Source organism: Callorhinus ursinus, unplaced genomic scaffold (genome assembly GCF_003265705.2).
Source record: "Callorhinus ursinus isolate GAN/ISIS: 27379988/994484 unplaced genomic scaffold, GSC_fseal_2.0 scaffold38, whole genome shotgun sequence".
Taxonomy (NCBI): Eukaryota; Metazoa; Chordata; class Mammalia; order Carnivora; family Otariidae; genus Callorhinus; species Callorhinus ursinus.
Genome location: NW_027397100.1, coordinates 13,224,391 through 13,240,617, shown reverse-complemented (window position 1 = coordinate 13,240,617; position 16,227 = coordinate 13,224,391). Strand labels below are relative to the sequence as shown.

General features: G+C 43.2%; 1 protein-coding gene across 6 annotated transcripts in view; it reads left to right on the top strand.

Annotated features, from left to right (window-relative positions):
• KIF3B (kinesin family member 3B) overlaps positions 1–15,889 on the top strand; it is a 60,115-nt gene extending 44,226 nt beyond the window's left edge. For all 6 annotated transcript variants that reach the window (XM_073880575.1, XM_073880576.1, XM_025875875.2 and 3 more), the window contains 7 exons: positions 2,184–2,285; positions 2,514–2,636; positions 2,744–2,862; positions 8,267–8,380; positions 8,946–9,051; positions 11,171–11,349; positions 12,481–15,889. In XM_073880575.1, the coding sequence (XP_073736676.1) occupies positions 2,184–2,285; positions 2,514–2,636; positions 2,744–2,862; positions 8,267–8,380; positions 8,946–9,051; positions 11,171–11,349; positions 12,481–12,577 (840 nt within the window). In that variant the 3' untranslated portion in view covers positions 12,578–15,889. The remainder of the gene's footprint in view (positions 1–2,183; positions 2,286–2,513; positions 2,637–2,743; positions 2,863–8,266; positions 8,381–8,945; positions 9,052–11,170; positions 11,350–12,480) is intronic.
• Positions 15,890–16,227: the final 338 nt, after the last annotated feature.

Genomic DNA, 16,227 nt, shown 5'->3' with positions numbered 1-16,227 from the left:
TTCTTAGTGAATTTATGAAAACTGATTTCGACGCTCAAACGTATCCTTGTTTATTAATTTAGAAATGACCAGTGATCTCTTTCTCGCCTCCACTTTCCCCACTGTATGAAGCTGTGCTTTATCCGTGGCTTCATGGCAGCCCTTTCACAGAGCTGGGTTCTATTTTACTTCAGAGGCAGGGGTCCGTTCCAGAGCTTTCAAGACCTGATGTGCAAATGGAGTCCTATACAACACAGTTAGGAGGTCACTTTGTTTCAGGGAGGAGCTTACTCTGGGATTCCTGAACGTCAGACGCCACTTCACCCCTCCACATTCCTGCACTTAAAGTGTAACAGAGTGTGCCCCTGTTTGATGGGCATGCTGGTTTTTAGGATCACATCTATTATTCAAGCCCAGGAACACCTAGACTCTCTAAACAACCTGGGTTATTTGGGCAACTCTCAGAGGTCAGGTGTGGCAAGACTCAATATTACCTCAAGGTCACTGAATCTCTTAGATGTTTTGTTTATGGGAGAATGATATTACTTCTGTCTCTCGAAATCTCTGGATGCTGTAAAATCATAGGACAAAAATATTTTACAACTGGAAAGAGTGTGTGTGGGGGGGTGGGGTGGGGGCTGGTTAGTAATCCAGTCCAACCACTTCATTTTGAGAGAAGAGGAAATGGGCCCAAGGGCTCACTGAAAGATGGCAACAGGGCTACTATTCATGTTCATAAGTTTCTCAAAAGCAAGGTCGTGGAGTTTTTGGATTCTGTGCTTTTCAGGTGCAAATCATTCCCATGGCTTTAGCCACCATCTAAATGCTCAAGGTGTCCCATCTATTATAGCCAGCCCAGAGCCGTCTCCTAACATTCAAGCCTGATAGTCTCTGCCTACTGGACATTTCCAGAGATGGCCATGGCCACCCAGAACGTGTTCCTGCCTTCCTTTTCTTTTCTTTCTTTCTTTCTTTTCCTGCCTTCCTCTTTGCAGTCAAGCCAGACCCCTAGGAGTTATCCCTGCTAGCTATGCCTCCCTCTCACTTACCGCCCAGTCAGTCCCAAGGCCTCTGAATCCTGCGCCATCGGACTGGATCTCTTGGACCCATCCACTTTGCTGTCTCCTGCCATTACTGCCCTAGCGCAGGCCTGAATCCTCAAAACAGCCTCTTGGCTGGTCTCCTTCTGCCTGGCCTTCCCTTTTCCAGTCATCCTTCCTATGGTGGGTGAAGAATGTTTCTAAAACACAAATCTGACTGTGTACCCTTATGCTCAAAGAACAGTCAGTACGATTCCTGCAGTTCTCAGATCAACTTTAGTTTCCCCTTAACAGGGCTTTGATGTTTTTGAACTGACCCCTGATTGCTTTGCCAGCTTCATGTAGCACCACTTCCTATCCTACCCTCTCACACACAGTGTTTTTTTCTTTTAAGATTTTATTTATTTATTTGAGAGAGAGGAAGGGCTTGTGTGAGCAGGGGGAGGGTCAGAGGGAGAAGGAGAGAGAGAATCTCAAGTAGACTGCACACTCAGCGCTGAGCCTGATGTGGGGCTCAATCTCACGACCCTGAGATCATGACCTGAGCCGACATCATGAGTTGAATGCTTACCCGACTGAGCCACCCAGGCACCGCTGCATTTTTTTTTTCTTAGCTAATTCCTATTTTTACTTCAGCACTCTTGAGACAGGAAGCTTTCCTTGATTCCCTCCAAAAGCCTGAATCCTCTCCCCTCCCGTATGCCTCTCCCATTATTTCTCTGTCTTTTCCTTATGATGGTGTCTGACTCTGTAGCATAAGAGCCTGCTTATTTGTCTGTGGTCCACAGTGGAGTCTTCAGCTGTGTGATTCATATTCAGTTGCATTCCTAGTACCTAGCACATGGGAGGTACTCAGTATGTTTTAAGTAAGGTCAATACTTTGTACATACAAACAAAAAAACAAATTTTTTTTTTTAAGAAAGCTGAAATTCCTATATGGCTGGGGAAGCTGTGTCTTCAGTGTTTCTAAGGTAAAGCCCCAGTGGAGCCACCTCAGTCCCACCCTGGTGATGGTAAGGACGCTGCTGTGCACAATCTGTTTTCCCCCAGAGTTCACTCCTTTGGCTCAGTCCTAAGCTCATTATGTTTTACAGGCTGCCCTATGAGGAGGTATGTTCTGAGGGAGATCATTCACAAGATGGATTCTACTTTTTTCTCACTCAGGCCATGGAGAGTAAGCTGCTTGTTGGAGGAAAAAATATAGTAGATCATACAAATGAACAACAGAAAATCCTGGAGCAGAAACGGCAGGAAATCGCAGAGCAGGTAACTTTTCATTCCCTTTTGAGGAGAAGAGGGTGGGATAAGGTGCACCAGTGCCACAGAGCAAATATCTCTTGTATTAGATTCTTCAGAGGGAATGAAAACAAGGTGTTCAGCCCCTTCCTAGTGGGAGACTTTGGTCTGGAGCACCCAGCTCTGTATTCTTGTACAGACATTGTCTCTGATGAACTGTGTGATGAATTATGTGATGAATTATGTGATGTTGCTCAGAAACGTCGAGAAAGAGAAATCCAGCAACAGATGGAAAGCAGAGATGAGGAGACCTTGGAACTTAAAGAGACGTACAGCTCATTGCAGCAAGAGGTGGACATCAAGACCAAAAAACTCAAGAAGGTATAAAGGAATGAGGCCAGACAGAGGTGTCTTGAGACTTGGGGGAAGGGAAGAACTCTGTTGTTTGGAGGGCTCCCCTCCTCACCTGCCTTTCCCCTCGGTTCCAGCTCTTCTCCAAGCTTCAGGCGGTGAAGGCAGAGATCCATGACCTCCAAGAAGAGCACATCAAGGAGCGTCAGGAGCTGGAACAGACTCAGAACGAGCTCACAAGGGAGCTGAAACTGAAGTAAGTTCTGGACCTTTCATGGCACCCCCAGCCACTTGCCAGGTGGTGGTTTGTTGAGTAAGAAACAGGTCTCTAAAGACAGGCCCCTGCCTACTCCCCACCTTGTCTGTTTTTTGTTTATTCTTGAGAAAGTCACTTTCTGTCTCTGGGTCCCATCTGTTAGGTGAATGACTTCACCAGATGATCTCCAAATTTCCTTCCACCCTACTTGCTTGAAGTTTTTAAAGGCTCCAGCCTCTATTGATAAGAGAGAATCTATTATTAACTAGAATTTTCTGAAAGGTATAATGAACATCCAAATGCCCACCACCCAGATTCATTGATAAACAACCTTTTGTCATTTATCTTTCATAGAAATATTCTAAAATCTCATGTAATGTTTTTTTTTAAAGATTTTATTTATTTATTTGACACAGAGATAGAGAGCATAAGTAGGCAGAGTGGCAGGCAGAGGGAGAGGGACAAGCAGACTCCCCGCTGAGCAGGGAACCCGATGCAGGGCTCGATCCCAGGACCCTGGGATCACAACCTGAGCCGAAGGCAGACGTTTAACTGACTGAGCCACCCAGGCACCCCTAAAATCTCATGTAATGTTAACCTCATGTTATCTCATTCCTGCATACTCACATACATGATCCTAATGCTGTTTTAAAACATGCTTTACTGAGACATAATTTACATACCATACAATTCACCTATTTATTTTTACTTATTTATTTATTTATTTATTTTTTAAAAGATTTTATTCATCCATTTCAGACAGAGTCAGCGAGAGAGGGAACACAAGCAGGGGGAGTGGGAGAGGGAGAAGCAGGCTTCCCACCGAGCAGGGAGCCCGATGCGGGGCTCGATCCCAGGACTCTGGGATCATGACCTGAGCCGAAGGCAGACGCTTAACGACTGAGCCACCCAGGTGCCCCACAATTCACCTATATAAATTAGTATACAAGTCTGTGGGCACCTGGGTGGCTCAGTTGGTTAAGCATCCAACTCTTGCTTTCAGCTCAGGTTGTAATCTCAGGGTTGTAAGCCCGAGCCCTGTGTCAGGCTCCCCACTGGGCATGGAGCCTGCTTAAGATTCTTTCTCCCTCTGCCTCTCCCCGCCCCCTAAATAAATAAATAAATGAATGAATAAAGTATACAAGTCAGTTTTAAAAATATGTACTTACAGGGTTATAAAACCATCACCACAATCTGATTTTTTTAAATTATTTTTAATTTTTTTATTTTTTAAAGATTTTATTAATTTGACAGAGAGAGAGAGAGCACAAGAGCACAAGCAGGGGGCGTGGCAGGCAGAGGGAAGGAGAAGCAGACTACCTGCTGAGCAAGGAGCTCGATGCGGGACTTGATCTCAGGACCCTGGAATCATGACCTGAGCTGAAGGCAGATGCTTAATGAGGTTTAACTGACTGAGACACCCAGGCGCTGCTACTGCCATCTGATTTTAGAACATTTTTTTGTGTCTCCCTGTCCACCCCCGCAAGGAAACCCTGTACTAGTTAGCAGTCATTCCTTATTACCCGCCACCCTTCAGCCCTAAGTACCTACTAACCTACTTTCTGTCTCTGTAAATTTGTCTGTTCTGGACATTTCATATAAATGGAATCTTACGATATGTGGCCCTCTGTGACTGGTTTCTTTCACTTAACATGATGCTTCCAAGGATCGTCCATGTTGTAACATGTCAGGACTTCATTCTTTTTTACGGCTGAATGATACTGGATTTTATGGATATACCACACATTTTATTCATTTATCAGTTGATGGACATTTGGGTTGTTTCCAGTCCTTGGCTATTATGGATAATGCTGCTATGAACGTTCATGTACAAGTTTTTAGATGAATGTGTTTTCATTTCTCCGGGATATATACCTAGGAGTGGAATTGCTTAGGTCATATGGTAACTCTGTGTTTGACTTTTGGAGGAATTGCCAAACTGTTTTCCAGAATGGCTGTATCATTTTACATTTCCACCACCAATTTTTCCACATCCTGTTGACACTTGTAACTGTCTGTCCTTTTTATTATAGCCATCCTAATGGGTGTGAAGTAGTATCTCATTGTGGTTTTGATTTGCATTTCTCTAATGACTAATGATAGAATGTCTTTTTATGTGCTCTGACCATTTGCATATCTTCTTTGGAGAAATGTCTGTTCAAATCCTCTGCCCATTTTAAAATTGGGTAGTTTATTGGGTCTTTTTATTATTGTGTTGTAAGAGTTCTTTCTGTATTCTAGAGACAAGTCTCTTATCAGATATGTGATTTGCAGATATCTTCTCGCATTCTAAGGATTGTCTTTTCACTTTCTTTATGGCATTTTGTTTGCAGCACAAAGGATTTTAATTCTGATATAGTCCAATTTATCTATATTTTCTTTTGTTTAAACTTTTGGTATTGTATCTAAATTTTCCTATTCTGGATATTACATATCAGTTTATAATGGAATAATGTGGCCATTGGTGGCTGGCTTCTTTCACTTAGTATAGTGTTTTCAAGGGTAATACATGCAGCACATATCAATAATTCATTCTTTTTTTATGGTTGAATAATATTGTATCATATGACTATACCGCATTTTATGTATCCATTCATCAGTTGATAGACCTTTGGGTTGTTTCTATTTTTTAGCTAATCTGAACAATACTGTTGTGAACATTTGTGTACAAGTTTTATTGTGGACTTATGTTTTCAATTCCCTTAGGTCATCTTAGAGTCTTAAAGTTTGAGGTCTTACATTTAGATCTATGATTCATTTTGAGTAAATTTTTATATATGGTCTGTGGTAGGGTTCCAAGTGCATTCTTTTGCATGTGGATATCCAGTTGTCGCAGCACCATTTGTTAAAAGGGTCTTCTCTCGTTGTCTTTGCGCCCTTGTTGATCATAAATGGAAGGGTTTATTTCTGAACTCTCAATATTGTTCCATTGATCTATTTGCTTGTCTTTATGCCAATACCACACTGTCTTAACTACTATAGCTGTGTAGTAAGTCTTGAAATGAGGAAGTATGAGTCCTCCAACTTTGTTGTTCTTTTTCAAGACTGTTTTTGGCTATTTGGAGTTTCTTACATTTCTGTATACATTTTAAGATCATCTTGTCAATTTCTGTGAAAAAGCCAGCTGGGATTTTGATAGGGATTGTGTTGACTTTATAGATCCATTTGGAGAGTACTGTCATCTTAACAGTTAAGTGTTTTGATCCATGAACATGGGATGTCTTTTTATTTATTTAGATCTTTAATTTCTGTCAAGAATGTTTTGTGGTTTTTCAATAGACAAGTCTTTGCACTTCTTTTGTTAAATGTATACCTAAGTTGTTTGGGGTTTTTTTTGCTATTGTATATGGAATTGTTTTCCTTAATTTTATTTTCAGAATGTTTATTGCTAGTGTGTAGAATTACAGTTGATTTTTGTATACACAATGATATCTTTCGACCTAACAAAACTAATGTTGTCCCTTAGTATTATCTCAGGCCTTACCCATATTCAGATTTTATGGGTTTGCTCATATTAATATCCAGATAAAGACCACATATTGCATTTGCTTATTATTTCTCTTCAGCTTATTTTAATATGGAGCAATCCCTTTTCCTTTTAAAAACTTTTTTTGCAGTTGACTTACTGAAAAGCCAGGACAGCCTGTAGAAATATCTCACAGTCTGGATTTTAACTGAAAGCTAGTTCTGAAGCACTAGTTCTCAACCTTGGCTGCACACGGAAATCATATAAGGAGTTTTAAAAAGGCCCCACCCTGAAGATTTTGACTTATTGGTCCTTCAGCTTTAGCAGGCACCAAATCATCTGAAGGGCATATTAAGTACAGATTGCTGGTTCTCATACCAGAGAGTCTGATTCAGTTCATCTGGGATGGAGCCTGAGAATTTAACATTTCTAACAAATTCTAGTTGTTGCTCCTGCTGGTTCTGTGAACACATGGTCTCTCATGAGGTCTGGGCAAGATATTTTTCAGAACTCTGTAAGTAATATTAACGTGTAGCCTGGCTTAAGAATGACTGAGTTAATGGTTTCAACCAACAATAATTTGTCTGAAATTATTATTTCATTAGGGGTTGCAAAATACTGTTTTTCTCTTTCAGTCCTTCTACAACATTCACTGAGATTTTTCTTTTCTTTTCTTTTCTTTTTTTAAGTAATTTCTACACCCAGTGTGAGGCTTGCACTCACAACCCTGAGATCAAGAGTCTCATGCTCTACAGATTGAGCCAGCCAGGCACCCCTAGCTGGAATTTTTCTTTAAAGAGCTCTTCGGAGGGATTCTTTTAATGACCAAGTTTTAAATTTGGAAGGAGCCCTTATAATTAAATGTGTCCTCTTTCTAGGTATGTACACCTAGAAAAAAAAATCAAAACAAAATGTGTCGAAATATTAATAATAGCTATCTCTGGATAGTGAAATTATATGTAGTTGTATTTTTCACATTTCCTACTGTAAATAGGACTTTTAAAATCAGAAAAAAACAAATATATGTCATAAAAATAATTTCTTAAATGTTTCAAACAAAATAAGTAGAAAGTTTCATCTCTCTGAAATATTTTTTCCCTAGGGAAGCCATTTTCATTGTTATATCTCTTATTTATATCTTTTGAATGAACAGTGAGTCAGCCTCTTTCTCACGGTCAGTACCCTACACGTCTGTGGTATTTGTTGTGTGTCTTTCCCACGTTAACACCCCGTTGACATTGTTCTGTCCTGAGGTTTTGAAAGCGTGAATGCAGAGATGTGGCAGGGGACAGTCGTCACCATGGAGAGACACAATCCAGTGGGTTCCAGTTTCATTGTTCGCCATGTTCCCCAGCACTTCTCAGACTGAGACTCTTCTCAGGAATGGTCTTTATTCTCAGTGCTCTAAGGGACTGAAATCCACTCAGTCTTGCTCTTTGTCCTGGTGATTAGAGTGGGAAGTTTTCTAGCTTGGGCATCGATCCATGGGAAGAAGACCGTTTACCTTCTAATCTGTTTTCAGCATTTTGGAAGTTGATGTGCTGGGTTGGCAGTACCAGTGGCCCTCTAAGAGACACTTCAGTTAGCGCATTTTCACTGCGATATAGTCCAGGCATGGCCACTTTTCTTCACTCCGTTCTCCTCCTCAAGCTGCTTCTCCTTGGGCAGAAGTGACCTCCCTAGTGTCCTAGGGCAGCCCACCATTGGCACCTGTCATATCTAAGAGGGCCACACCATTACCTCTCTGTCTCAGGCAGGGACCAAGTGTCATTCCTGTGTGTACCCCAACTCTCTGCCTGGTGGTTGGCCCACAGTGCCTGCCCGCTAAGTGTTTGCTGAGCGGCCTGACTCTTACCTGATGACTCCGTGTGTAGGATAGCCTGTGCCCCAGCTGTCTTCTTTGTCCACCTGTGTTCACTCATGTGTGTGCTCTTACAGGCATCTTATTATAGAAAACTTTATCCCTCTGGAAGAAAAAAGTAAAATTATGAATAGATCCTTCTTTGATGAAGAGGAAGATCATTGGAAATTACATCCTATAACCAGACTGGAGTAAGTCACTATTGATTTTAAGGTGGGGAGGAGGGGAAAAATGTGGGAAAGCTGGACTTGGCCCAAGGGGTATGGTAGGAATTGGGGGACTATCACAGTGAATTCATGACCTTTCCCAAGTTCCTGCATTTGCGCTTCCTCAGCTGTCAAGTGAAGCATGCTAGGCCAAAGGAGGGGCAGTACCTAGATAGATGTCATATTGTATGGCAATCTGACACAGCGTTGAGGAGGACTTCCAGTCTGTGTCTGGGGTCTGCCAAGGATGTGGGGATGGGGAATATTGACATTTGTGCTTCACGCCTGCCATCTAAGAATGGGATGATGACTCCGATCCTTTTCAATTTAAGAGCTGTATGATGTTCACATTCGAATCAGAACGCAACTCAAACAGAAAATATAAGCAGTTCCTGCCCCATTTGCAAGGCAGCCCTCAGTCCAGGGAGTTACTAGGTTCAGGTTCTAGTTAAATAGGCTCAGTGTCTTCTGAGAGCTGGTTCCACAGGACGATCCTGGGACTGCGGAACACACTCCAGCCAGGGCTTTAACCACTGCAGTCCATTTCCAGGAATCAGCAGATGATGAAGCGGCCAGTCTCAGCTGTGGGATATAAGAGACCGTTGAGCCAACACGCAAGAATGTCCATGATGATTCGTCCAGAGGCCCGATATAGGGTGAGAAGATCATCCTTGTGTTTCTCTCCTCTTTTCAAGGAGGTTAGGTTTATGTAAACCCTCAGGCACCATTCCGCAAAGTCACAGAGTTTGTATCCTGCCTCTTTCCAGAGGTTCCTGAGGACATTTATATTAACATAACAATTATAACAAATAATAAATATACTAAGTAAATAACAATAGAAAGAACAAATAATTATGAATAAGAAGGTAAAATAGAATGAGATTTAGAAAATTAGGCCTAGGGAAGGAGGAGAGCACAAACATACTGTCAGTAATGGCCAAGAAACATCAACACGAAGCCTGAAAATGGCTCTGTGTGAAGGCTGGAGGGAAGGCAGGTGTGTAATGACAGGAGATGGAGATGAATTAAAGAGCGGTCGGTACTTCCATTTAACGGAATGTGGGTCAGTCAGGTAGTTAGTTATTTATTTTTTAAAGATTTTATTTATTTGAGAGAGAGCAAGTGAGAGAGAGAGAGCGCGAGAGCACAAGAGAGGGGAGGGTCAGGGAGAAGCAGACTCCCCGCTGAGCAGAGAGCCCGATGTGGGACTCGATCCCGGGACTCCAGGATCATGACCTGAGCCGAAGGCAGTCGCTCAACCACCTGAGCCACCCAGGCGCCCAAGGTAGTTATTTAAAGTGACATAATTGAGGACTATTTAATAACCCAAACATTTTACAGCAATAATACTGTGCGGACTTCTACTCCTAAGCACTTGCTGTATGCAGGCCACGCACTCAGCCCTTTATTGCTTTCTCTAACTGATGCTCCTACCTCCTCTCTGCAGCAGGTCCTGTGGCTTAATAGGTAGCTGGTAAGTGGATGGACCAGGAGACACAATGTATTGTTAAGTTATGAAACAGTTGGTACTGGAAGTTTACGTATGAATTAAAGCTACTGTAAAATATAACAAAACGTGAACTGGTTATCTCTGGTTAATGGAAGTGCACTCGATTCAAATTGCCTTCTTTTTGCTTATCTGTATTTTATATCAGAGGGGAACCTGTGTTATTTTTTTAAACTGTTTTTGAGTCTCCCTTGGCCACCAGAGCAAAACAGATTGGGATTAATTAGTTCCTCAGGTACTGTTCTTCCTGGTGCTGAGTTGTTTAAAATAAAGGAAACAAAAGCAAAAAAGCTGCATTAGGTGGGGTTTTCTATAGCGGAAGGTGAATGATGTATCAGAGTCCTCAGAAGCATTTTCCTAGCAGTTTCAGAGGGTGCATCTCTTGCCCATTATTTCATGTCTCAAAACAAAAACATGATTTCAAAGCCTACAAATCAAAACACGTGGGTTTCCAGGGGACTAGCCTGATCCAAAGGTAGAATTTAAAGCAGTGGCTTCAGATGTTTTTAGCAATGGACCTAGTCCATGAAGAGAAACTTTAAGCAGCATCTCAATATATAACATTGATTGATGGAGCCCCTCCATCTCCCCACCTTCTCCCTGCAGTGGCCCTCCTGCCCCCTCTGGGGCTTGAACTCTACGGGGTGGGAGGAGCTGAAGGAGGAGATATGTACCATGGGTGTTCTTCCCTCTACACACTCATCTCCGTTTGTAGGAGCCAGGGAAAGGCCTACCACAGGCTATCAGGTGAAGGAATCCAGCCACAAGGCCAGTTATGAGGCAGGGCCCGGTATGATTTATAAAATGTGGTTACGAGACACACGCTGCCACATACCTTCAACATATGTACTCCCTACCTGCCTCCTTCCCTCAGCAACCAGAAGGTTCATCAGAGCTGCTGTGGGTGGTGAGAATATCAGTGATTACTGTCGTCTTCTTTATACCTTTTTGTATTTTCACATTGTCTGCAGTAAATGGGTTCTACTTATTATTTTTCCTTGCTTATTCCCCTTAGAGTATAATATATGTTCATTGTTTAAAAAAAAAATTTTTTTTTTTAAGGAAATAGAGGAAAGCCCAGAGAAGAAGATAAAAACATCTGTATCCTCACCAGGAAAAAAGTTATAAAACTATGTCACTACAGGCTCTTGGGAGGCTCTGAGTAGCAAGAAATGTGCAGTTCTGTTTTTTGGAGGGGGGCAGGTTTGCTTGTACTTTCTGTGTCTGATTAGAGGCCAGCCTCACTGGTTATGACTGTGCTCCTGCAGGCAGAGAACATCGTGCTGTTAGAGCTGGACATGCCCAGCCGGACCACCAGAGACTACGAGGGCCCCGCCATTGCTCCCAAAGTCCAGGCTGCACTGGATGCAGCTCTGCAGGATGAAGATGAGATACAGGTGGATGCGTCATCCTTTGAAAGCACGACAAATAAGAAATCGAAGGCCAGGTGAGTGGCTTTTGATGACCTGTGGTTAAACAGAACATGCTTGAACAAGGACAAATGAAGGTAGAGGTTTATCATGGAACGCTTTACAAAACACACCAGAAAATACTGCCATATTACTCCTATGTTTACTCATTTATTCCACAAATACTTATGGTTCAGGCATTATGTCAAGTCTAATGAACGCCAGAATGGCTAATGTGCCCAAGTTCCTACCGTAAGGAGCATGTGTTCTCGTGAAATAGGGGACAGTTCTTTGGTCCCTGCCAGGTACTAGGCCGTTTTAAGTGCTTTAAAAAAATTCTCTGATTTACTGCAAAAACTTATAAATGTTATCATTAATCCCATTTATAAAATCTCTAAGGTAAGAAAACTGAGTCTTAGAGAATTTGTTAGAAAGTAGCCAAGGTCAAGGAAGTAAATCCAGAGCCAGGGTTCAAACCTAGGTGTGTCTAAATCCACAATCCAGGCTCTGAGCCTCACTGATGAATTTACCTCATTTAAATAACCCATTAAATAACCAAGTACTTAATTTGGTGCTAAATTAGAAATTCTGTCCTATTAAATTTTGGATTAGAAGCTTAAGGACAGGGGTGCCTGCATGGCTCAGTCATTAAGCCTCTGCCTTCGGCTCAGGTCATGACAGGGTCCTGGGATCGAGCCCTGCATCGGGCTCCCTGCTCTGTGGGAAGCCTGCTTCTCCCTCTCCCACTCCCCCTGCTTGTGTTCCCTCTCTCACTGTGTCTCTCTCTGTTAAATAAATAAATGAAATCTTGAAAAAAAAAAAAAAGAAGCTTAAGGACAACAAATGGGTGAAAATGAAAAATGGAAGAAATTCTACCTGCAAACAGTATTTTTTTACCAATTCGGAAAAGACAGTGAAGAGCTGATATAAATGGAAGAACAGTTGCCAAGAAGCCGGTCCCTTCCCTGAGGTGTCACGCCTCGGTTGGCAGGTCATGCTGGCCATGCACAGAGGGTCAGGCTGTGCCGGTCTGGTGGTTTTACAGTTGAAGGTCTACTGACGTTCAGGCCAGTGAGGAAAGGCTGAGGGTACTTGGCGAGAAAGGAATCTGATCTGTGTTGGGGACGGAGACGGGACGTGACATGTAAACATGTGCTTGATTTTTGCAGGCCTAAAAGCGGAAGGAAGTCGGGACCCTCCTCCTCTTCCTCAGGAACCCCTGCATCTCAGCTTTATCCACAGTCTCGAGGACTGGTTCCCAAGTAAAGCCAGTTCCTCCTCTCCCAGGGTGTAAATAGCTTTTGCCTTCTGAGAGAAGAGACGAGCAAAAACCTGCAGAGAGGACTTCAAGCCCAAACTCAGAACCATGCCCTTGGGGAGAAGCTTTGGCCTCTTTGCAGATTAACCATCGTAATCTGGTTGACACGTGCTGGTGCTCATCTGGCACGCAGCAACTCTGGGAGATGTCCTTTAATTAGCATCTCAGAAATGCATGGGTAAGGTAAAGTGTGATAGTCGAAATGGAAAGCAAGAGAATGACCAGTGACCTTGCTTCCCTCCTCCCTTGCCTCTCCCTTCCCTCGCCCTCCCTCCCTCACCCCTCTCCTTTTCTAGCCTGTTCTTTGTGCTGGGCTCCTTTCTTGTTGAACAACAGGGCAGAATCAGGAGTCACCTGAGCAGGACCAAGTCTGTGGAGCCTCAGGATAAAATGACAGTGAGGTTGAAAAGTAAAAGCCCTAGAACTTGAATAGGTGCTTGTTCCTGTAGGTAGAATGAGAATTCTCATTTGGATCCAAGCCCCCGATAGGCTCCACAGGCCTTTGGGATCTGCTGAATAAGGAAATGTTTTCCAAGAATGTTGTGAAGCAATAGAAACAACATTCCCTTTGCCTCCTTGGAGAGTTTAGGGAAACAGCTTCTTTAAAAACCTTAAAACCTTGACCATCCTTGTCAATGACATAAATCTGTAAGCTGATGCCATGTCCATACACTGTGTCACTTTACTCTTCATTTGTCACCATCTTTTCCCTTGCACACGTCCTCTGAGGGTCCCTGCCTGGGCCCATCCTCTGCCCGCAGAGCATGTTCAGCCGTGGGCCTGTTTTATGGGAAAAGGGAGGTTGGCTTTGTTTTCTCTGATGGGACAAGAGTTGGGGGAATGAGACATACAGTGGCACTTTTGAATTCCCCATTTTGTTCCCGGTCTGCATCTAAGGGTGATTAGGCAGTGCAGAGACAGAGATGTGGGACTTGGGGCGGTGGGAGAGGAAGGTATAATGGATGGGAGCGGAGGGGTCCTGCCTGCCTTCCGTAGAACACTCACCTGAGGCTAGAACTGTGGCTCCCTGTGGGCAGAGCTGAAGGTGGTGGCCAGGGGTGGCTGTGTGACTGAATAAGCTCAGAGGAGAGAGTTAGGAATTCCCGTTTACGTATACTAGTTCGGTTTATAAGTTTTAGTTCTCTGTATTATTGAAATTCAAAGCTTCATTTTGTGTTGGTCATTAGGTGAATGTTACTCATTTTCCCCCCAAGAGAAGCTCATTAAGTGTGTGTGGGTGTGCAAGCACAGTGGTGCCTGTGTCCTTTGAGTTTGTCCATGTGTGTCTGTAAGAGAGAGACAAAGGACTTGCCCAGTTTTAGAAATACGCTAATGTGCAGTTGTTGCCTTTGTCTGTATTAAAGGCCCATTGGATGACTAATCCAGGCTGGAAGTGCTCCCATGTGAGTGTCTGAGTCCACGAGCCAAGCCTGAGGGGACAATAGGAGTCCTCAGGTCTGCCACACTGGTGCACCTTGCTGGCACGGTGCCTCCGGAAGGTGGCGACTCAGGTGGGCCTTGAGTTATATTTTAACTCAGCTGCTGAGTTCCCAGGGCACATTTCTGGATCAGAACCCGTGGGAAAGAGGAGGTACCAAGTGCAATGTCTTTGCATTCTACAAATGGAGATCTGGCATCTGGCAGCTTATCTCCTTTTTAGTTTCCATTCTTTCTGAAACCCAGGGCCCTTTTCAGCAATTCCCAGAGCATAATGGAGCCTTCCCTCATCTTTCTTGGGATCACACCCTGCTTCTTATTTATTAAGAATTTACCTGTTTGAATAGGAACCAAATGATGAGGTGGATAGTCTAAGATGGTTATCTGCCAGTTAGACCTTTCTCTTGCACCACATTCCCTCAAAGCTAGTCCGAATTCCATAGGCTGAAAATAATTCATCTAGTACATCTGAGAACTGAACACTGCAGATAACACTGTACCTTAATACCGATGTCTTGAGGTGGCTATTCTGAGCAAGAGTGGTTGAGTGACTGTGGAATTTTTCTAAGAGGGCAAAAGAAGAAAGCCAAGTGGGCAGGCAGGATTATTAAAGCAAGCTTGCCTTATACACAGCTGTGTTTGTCTGGCAGTCTGTGAGACCAGGTAGAGCAGCTGTGAGGAGGTGGAGCTGTCCCTCCCCAAGCAGTCTCTGGTGCTTTTCTTCTCTCAAAATGGATCCGATAAATATTTGAGTAGAGCAGACAGGAGCATGTCTCACTGCTACCAGAAAGCTGCTGCTTTGGGCTCTGAGTTGAGCCAGATGTGTAGAGGACCCACCTGGTTTTCATGTCTGTAGTTATGCTATGTTCCAAGCCATCTGAGGGTCTTCGTGCAGGAGCAGCTAGCGAAGTCTGGAAGCAAGTCTGAACAGGATCTAAGAAGATCATCTGGGAGAAGAGGTTGAGACTGTGTGTGCAACCCTCATCAAGCCCCGTTTTTCTCTGATCAATAAGAATGTATCTGGCTTCCTATTTGAAAGTCACATGTCTCCCAGATCCCTGGATTCAGAACCCAAGGCCACAAATCATAGGCATGAAGCACTTTTCTTAAGACTCTGACCTAACGTTGGATTGTTCCCCATCGAATGCCTGCATGCTGCTTGAATTGTACCACCCACACCTCCATGACCAAGGGCGTCAGAGAGTTCTGCAGTTCAGGCCTGGGCCACTCTCTGCTTTTCCTGTCTGACTCTTGTAAGGCCTCCCTCACTGAATGTAGAATTGTTGCCAAGCTTTTGAGAAGTGTCGATTCCCCACTAGTATGGGATATCAGTTCTGCCTCACATTTCCCACTTACAGTCCAGGCTCATTGCAAACAACACCTTGGGCCATCTCAACACCATCAGTGGACAAAAATGGGGCTATTAATATACTCTAAAAGCCATAATCAAAGTGCTCAGAGGGAACTGGATAAGGACAGTGGGCCTGGCTGTTGTCTACTGCACATGGTTTGGTCCAGTGCTGTTTGGAAATCTGCTCCCTTTCTCCCTGCCCTTGTTTTCTTGAATGAAATGCTTTTGAGGTTATTTATGAAAGGAGTGATCCTGGGGCAGGCAGGGGGCAGTGGGCTTTATGGCTCTTTGGAGTTACTGTTGATCTTGACCTTCTCTTTGGCTACCTTTAGACAAAGAATATGCCAATACTTGGGGCTCTAAGTTTTACAATTGATATTTATTTGTATCATCTCTTTGTCTAGGAATGTAAAAGTGATTCTAAACTAAGATGTGTAATAAAAATCAATCAGATTTATTGTACCTACAAAAAGGTGTCCTCATAAATGACTAACGCTTTTGAAAATGACATGCCCGTGGCCGACACACTGCCATTTTCTTTCAATGTTTAAATTTTTCTAGTGAAAGGGGGGTGGGAGTGGAAAATGAAGACTGAGTTGGAAGGCTGGCATTAAAAAAAAAAACAGCAACAAGGTAAAGGGACATAAAATGAAGAAAGAGTGACAAATAAGTGCTTTTCATGTTTTTCCATGGAGGTTCCTGAGGTAGGCCTGGGCAACAGGCATGGCATTTCTTTTAACTTCCGTGTTTTGCGTTCAAAATTTCTTTTAAGTTCATTCCATATTATACTTTAAAATGTGTCCTTTTTTT